The sequence below is a fragment of the Telopea speciosissima genome, chromosome 6, assembly GCF_018873765.1.
Source record: "Telopea speciosissima isolate NSW1024214 ecotype Mountain lineage chromosome 6, Tspe_v1, whole genome shotgun sequence".
NCBI lineage: Eukaryota > Viridiplantae > Streptophyta > Magnoliopsida > Proteales > Proteaceae > Telopea > Telopea speciosissima.
Genome location: NC_057921.1, coordinates 43067598 through 43074428, shown reverse-complemented (window position 1 = coordinate 43074428; position 6831 = coordinate 43067598). Strand labels below are relative to the sequence as shown.

Below are 6831 nucleotides of genomic sequence, written 5' to 3'. Positions count from 1 at the left end.
ATCATATTCATATGTAACAGTGATACTCTCACCCTTCATTCATCATTCATTTAGTGGCCTAGGTTTTCTTATGGGTTATTTTCAGCTTGGGTTTTGGTTCACTAGAAGTCTTGAAGCCAAACCATTTTGATTGAATAAGCCACGAAATTGCTTCATTTGTAAAGGGATACAAATTCTGCTGGATTCCTAACCCAAAGAATACAAAAGAAGATTAGAAAGAAAAAATTAATCACTTAGATTATGAGGAAAATATGTTAATAAACTGAGCTAATGATCCAAACTTACATCCCTAAGCTGTATTATAAGCTTGCATGTAAGAAAGAGGACAACCCTCAAATATCATCAAACAGAGTTTTGAAGAATTAATATGTGAAGGTTAGTGGGAACCATGATAATTGTAAAGAAAAAATTGTCCTTTTATTGAAAGTTGGTGGGGACCAATGGAGAAAAATCTGCAACTTCGACTTTGTCATCTACTATATACACATAATAGTTGATCTACAAGACTGTTACAGATACCCTTACTCCTCACCTTCCACTGGATCAGTAATGGCTCCTACTACTCCAAGACTAGTAGTTCCTATTGACCTGAAGAAGAAGCCATGGGAACAGAAGGCACCTCTTCACAACCGTTGGCACCCAGACATACCCGCTGTTGCAGATGTTAAAGAAGGTGAGGTGTTTAGAGTTGAGATGGTAGACTGTAATGGAGGAGCAGTTGGAGACAATGACAGTGCCCTTGATATAAAAAACTCAAATCTTTTTGCTGTAAGTATAAGATTTTTGTTTTTCTTTTTGTTTGAAAAAATTTTTACAACTGTTGTCAGACCAGCATACTGATGAAGTGTGCATAATTTGAGTTTTGATTAATCAGGAAAGCTTCTTAAGGAAAGATCAGTAGGGAGAGAACCAAGAGTCTCCTAGCCTTCACTGTATAAACAATCTGTGAGGACTGTTCATACAAGTATTACAGAGTACAGTTACATGAAAAATACTAGCCTCTTAACTTCAGCTTGTGCAAGCTTCTGCCTTGTAGATCTTATAAATAGCAAAGAACATGTCTTATCATTTCTTAACCATAAAATAAAATTCGACAGATCCAGCATCATAGTTATGCCACTTGCACTATAATTGAAGTTCTTAGACCAATCCTTAATCTTCTTACAACATTTAACTTCAACTGACACTGTGATCAATGTAAATATATTAAGATGGTGAAATATTTTAGATCATTTCAACCTTTTCATATGACAATGGTCTAGGTACACTATCTCAGCGGACCCATTCGAGTATTGGACAAAGAGGGTGTGCCGGCTAAGCCAGGTGATCTTCTTGCAGTTGAAATCTGCAATTTGGGTCCTCTTCCTGGATCTGAATGGGGTTATACGGCATCAATGGACAGAGAGCATGGGGGTAGTTTTCTTACCGATCATTTCCCTGCTGCAACCAAAGCTATTTGGTATTTTGAAGGGATATATGCCCACTCCCCTCAAATACCAGGTAACTTCTCTTATCTTATTCCCACTTCCTTTAAACATGCTGTTGACTCGTTAAAAAAAAACATCCTAACTGTTTATTGGACTACATCTGCTGGGAGTTACATAGGTATAGTCCCAGGATGTGTTTTAGTATACCCTTGCGCCAGCTCCACCTAATGCCTTAAGGTTTTGGGTTGAACCTCCAAGTGGCATTTCATGAGCTATTTCATTTATTTAACAAATCCAGGATGTGTCCGATATTATGATATCCTTCCCTGCATTTTGTTTCTTCTTTGCAGGTGTTCGATTTCCTGGTATAACTCACCCTGGACTTATTGGCACTGCACCATCAATGGAACTCCTAAACATATGGAATGAAAGGGAAAGAGAACTTCAAGAAAAAGGCCACAAGTCTATGACACTGTCTGAGGTCCTGCACCAACGACCATTTGCAGGCCTGCCAACACCAGAAGCCTGCCTTCTTGGAAAGGTATGATTCACTGACTATTACTGCAAATGTTCATTCTTCAAGCAGTCTAGTCTGACACAAAAACATCTATCAATTCCTGTGTGTATATTTCCTGTTGTCCTTCATTGTGAAAATTTTTAATCTCAACCATATAACAGATAGTGGTCTTGTGGCCATCCATACACATGTTCTCCAACATATCCAGTTAGGCATGTTTAGTTTCCAATGGATCCACTAACATCGTATGGGGAAACAAGAAACATGCTGACTGTTAGAAGCTATGTGCAGATAGAAGATGGAACACCAGAATGGGAGAAAATTGCAAAGGAAGCAGCAAGGACAATTCCAGGAAGAGAAAATGGAGGAAATTGTGACATCAAAAATCTCAGCACAGGTTCAAAAATATACCTTCCAGTATTTGTAGATGGAGCAAATCTTAGCACAGGTGACATGCACTTCTCTCAGGGTGATGGTGAAGTTTCATTCTGTGGAGCAATAGAGATGGATGGATTTCTAGAGCTCAAGTACTTTTCTTACCTTATTCATCAAATTTCTGTATATATGTGGTGAACGTTTTAAATTTTCCCTTAATAGAAACTTCTAAGATAGTACCATGTCATGGAAACATCAACCATCAACATCCTCAAATCTCAAGTTTTCAAAAACTCAAAATGTTCTGCGTTGGAAATCCTTCTGCAAATTTGCCTATAAAAAATCAACAATAAAGACTCAAAGACAAAGACCATGTTTCTTCATTTCACAAGTTTTTGAGAAGTGAGACCAAGAACTGAATTTGTTACACTGGGTAGCTTACTAGGAGTTTCTTGCTCTATTAACTTCAAACCAAGAATCTATTCTCCCTCCCAGCAGCTTTTGCCCAGTATTACTCACCATAACTTGGTTTTATTCAATGAAGTTATTGTCTGTTTATAAAAATTAATCGTCTAATCCCCTCTCTAATTTCAGAGCTAATCAATGACACAATTGTCTTGGTATCAGGTGTGAAATCATAAGGGGTGGAATGCGAGAGTACCTCACACCAATGGGTCCAACTCCTCTTCATGTAAACCCAATCTTTGAGATTGGCCCAGTTGAACCAAGATTCTCAGAATGGTTGGTATTTGAGGGTGTCAGTGTAGACGAGAGTGGGAAGCAACATTATCTTGATGCAAGTGTTGCATTCAAGCGTGCAGTACTCAATGCCATTGACTATATCTCTAAATTTGGATACTCTAGAGAACAGGTCTAACTTCTGCACCAGAGAGAGAGAGAGAGAGAGAGAGATTGGGACATTAGGAACTGTGTTGTTGTACTAACGTTAGGCATACAATTCTGTCTATCAGGTCTATCTTCTGCTATCAGCTTGCCCCTGTGAAGGAAGGATTTCAGGAATAGTTGATTCTCCCAATGCCTGTGCAACTCTTGCAATTCCAACAGCTATATTCGACCAGGTCGTTCAGTTTTGACACTTTATAAACTTGTTAGCTATTCTAATGAAAGGATAATGCCAATTTGCAGTATTTTTCTAAACTCCAATGGTTAATGTCCTACAACTCTTTTCAAATTGCAAAATCAGATAAATTGCAGCATTCCTCCAGCTTTATTACAGTGGCTCCACTGAAAATATAATCATCATCACTTGGTTCTTCCAACATAATTGTGGTTGCAGAGTTACCATTATATCTGCAAGCTGCTCTCTTAGAAATTATGGATCTGAACCAAACAAGTTGAATGTAATTTTTCAATATAGCCTTATCCTGAGTCCTGACCATTATGAATTATCAAATGAATCTTGTCCATGCTTTTCACTCTCTCTTAGGTTGTATCCTATCTCAAGACTTATCAGGTCATTTTCCTGTCTTGAATCACATACTTGCTCCTTCCTTGCATGGACATTGCAATTATTTGAATGAGCAAACCATCTGAATCGACTTCCTAGCATCTTGTCATTCTCACCTATTGGTGCTACCTCATGTGAGACATTGACGGTGTCAAAAGCAAGTCTGTCTGCTGGCAGGTTTTGATCAATCAATTGGCATCTTGTAGCACTTAGCAAGCAGATAATGCACCGGACTTTTACCCCTCTTATTCAATCAAAGACATTAGTTTGTCTTTGTCTTGAGCATAGACAAACTTATTTTTCTTTTCAAAACTGGCCTATCATGATACTGTTGTAATATTGTGCAGGGATTAGTTTCCCTCTCTCAATATTTGAAATATAGAAAGATCTAGAGCTTTAATGTGGAGTGAAACAAGAAGCAGGCCTTTGAACCCCCACCCCCCGGCACCCCAACATACTCACACACGAAATTGCACCAATTGGATGGTTTGGGTTGTCCAACTGGTGCAATTTAAGGCAGTTACTCATTCAAAAGGAGTGCTTAGCATATGGATCCTTCATATTGATAAACATGTAGCACAATACATGCTGTCACCTTCATACTCCAGGTTTCCTGTAAATGGCTATATATTTAAGCCCTGCTTTCATATTTTACTAAAATTGAATACTTGGTGGCGTGCAGGATATTCGCCCAAAAACTGGCAAAGTACCGGTGGGACCACGGGTGCTGAGGAAACCAGATGTTCTGAAATGCACTTATGATGGAAACTTGCCCATCACAAAGAATCCTAGTGCCAGAGCATAATCGATATCAGAGGAACCAAGAGCTAGAAGATACCTTAATAGTTGATTGCATGTTTCAATCTATGTTTGTAAAAGAGGATTTGAAGAATCCTAGAAAACCTAGAATTAAGAGAGCAAAACCCATACTTGGGCGCTTCATATAAATGGAATCATTCATTCATATGAAATTATATAAGATATTGTAAGAGGCTTTGATAATGAAACTTCTAGTACTAAAATGATGAATGGTGGAAGCTGAACAGAACCTTATACATTTTTCTTTCCCTCATGTATGAATGTTCAGTTGTTTCCTTTCCTGAACAAAATTTAGTTCCACATCATTCAGATGTTTATACTGTCATATATTTCCAGGTGGATACAGTGCAACCTGTTCTTATTTCTCTAAAAGATACATTTCAGATACATGAAGAACAAAGCAAGTTTTCCAACCGTACAGACCCAAATTCAAGTCGACATATATTAACTGAATCAGAATATTTATATACCATGTGATGAACTAATTAGAAATAACATTTCCTTGACAAAGTAAAAACACCTGAATATATTCGCTATGGATCCAACATGTTTGCTCAGTACTTGATGATGAATATACATCTGAGTCTTGAATCTTATCGCAAAACAACTGAATACTCTGAAAGTCAGGATCTGAAAGTGGCATTTGTTTTCATCAGTGAAGATTTCCAAGACAGTAACTAAACATGGGAACTAATGCCTAAAACTAAAAACATGAATATCTATATTCCATGAAAGAGGGTAGGCCTTGGTGCAACGGTAAAGGTTGCTCCATTGTGACCAAGTGGTCACGGGTTCAAGTCTGGAAACAGCTTCTCTGCGAAAGCAGGGGTAAGGCTGTGTACATTATGACAATGGTGGGAGTCTCGTGCACTGGGAATGCCCTTCTTATCCATATTCCATGAAAACTTATAACATATCCCTAGAAGATCCCATGTAAGAGGGACTGGATAGCCAGGATCCAAAGTTGGCATTTGTTTTCATCAGTGAAAATTTCCAATACAGTAACTAAAGATTGCAACTAATGCCTAAAACTACAAACATGCATAGTGGTGCTCACAGAGAGAAGAAATCTCCACTTGGCAAAAGGAAGGGATTTATTGAAAAAACAGAAATATCCTCTCTATTTCCGTTCAAACAAGCAGGCGTTTTGCATTGCAGTCAAAATCTAGAATAACTACTAACCCATTTATAATTGGCGAATAATATAACATATAGCAACACTCACAAGTGACAACCTGCTAGTAGCTTGAGATACTTGAGTGTGTCCGTTGGAGTTGGAAGTAATGGGACTACGATAGTTTTTAGCTCTTTCAGTATAGTTTTTGCAGGACCGGACATCCAGACTGGATTGATTACAAGATTTGAGCTTGTGGTCAATCCCACGATCGTCCAGCCATTGCCACCCCCTTGCGCAACCCATGTCTACCCCGTCTGAAACTCCAATCCCTCCCCCACCTTTTTCCCTCTCCCCAACATCCTTCCTACCACTCTTTGCAACCCTCTCCATAATGTTGGGGTTGGAAAAACAACATTTCAAACTTTCTCTATGGGATGTGAGCAACGCACAAAAACAATACGTGCAATATCAACAAAACACAAAAGAAAATAAGCACATACACAAAGAACAAGCAAGAGATTTACGTGGTTCGGTAAAGCTGCTTACGTCCACAGAGTGAGATCCAACTTTCACTATGAATCAAGAGAAGAGATAATAGTACAACCCTTACGATCTGATACCCAAACCCAAGCCCCCATGTACACCCTTCTCTCATCTTCTATTTACTCTACATACCCCCATGTACACCCTTCTCTCATCTTCTATTTACTCTACATACCTTCACCTTGGCTCCTTGCTTAGCCCTTACACACATGTTGCTCCCACATTGTACCTCTTAAACTCTCACTAGGATCCTCACATTTTGGTTACTTATTTGGAGGAACACTACTCTCTTTGGTAGACATCTCTCTTCTTTTATAGGACTCCTTTACCTTGTTGAGCAAGATTCATTTTCTCTCTCCTTAGAGAAAACCCACCCACTAACTCTCTCTCTCTCTCCTCTATCCACCATCTTGAAGACTTCACCTCCTTGGAAAACTCCAACACTTGAAAGGCTCCACCTCTTCCACTCTTTTGGAAGACCCAACTTTGTTGAAGATTCCATCCTTCCACTTACTTGGAAGACTTAACCTTGTGAAGACTCCACTCACTCTCTTTCTTCTCCAAT

At 38.8% G+C, this 6831-nt stretch overlaps 1 protein-coding gene and 1 long non-coding RNA gene across 3 annotated transcripts; one reads left to right on the top strand and one right to left on the bottom strand.

Annotated features, from left to right (window-relative positions):
• The first annotated feature begins 519 nt into the window (after positions 1-519).
• On the top strand, positions 520-4747 carry LOC122664187 (formamidase-like). Of its 2 annotated transcripts, none has more exons than XM_043859902.1 (7): positions 520-768; positions 1263-1500; positions 1778-1968; positions 2236-2471; positions 2947-3190; positions 3291-3398; positions 4470-4747. In XM_043859902.1, exons 1-7 carry the CDS (start codon positions 550-552, stop codon positions 4590-4592), a joined length of 1359 nt encoding a protein of 452 aa, XP_043715837.1. In that variant the 5' UTR covers positions 520-549; the 3' UTR covers positions 4593-4747. The 2 variants fall into 2 exon arrangements, with proteins under 2 accessions (XP_043715837.1, XP_043715838.1); XM_043859903.1 differs by lacking the exon at positions 4470-4747 and adding an exon at positions 4135-4194.
• Positions 4748-4767: 20 nt separating this feature from the next.
• On the bottom strand, positions 4768-5676 carry LOC122664190. The gene is made up of 3 exons (XR_006333306.1): positions 5520-5676; positions 4951-5198; positions 4768-4855 (listed from the first exon to the last, which is right to left on the bottom strand). It is a non-coding gene; the product is annotated as an uncharacterized LOC122664190 (long non-coding RNA).
• Positions 5677-6831: the final 1155 nt, after the last annotated feature.

Coding starts and splice junctions, on each gene's coding strand:
- LOC122664187 (XM_043859902.1), top strand. CDS start 550: ATGGCTCCTACTACTCCAAGACTAGTAGTTCCTATTGACCTGAAGAAG. Junction 769..1,262: donor AAAACTCAAATCTTTTTGCT/GTAAGTATAAGA, acceptor ACAATGGTCTAG/GTACACTATCTCAGCGGACC. Junction 1,969..2,235: donor AAGCCTGCCTTCTTGGAAAG/GTATGATTCACT, acceptor AGCTATGTGCAG/ATAGAAGATGGAACACCAGA.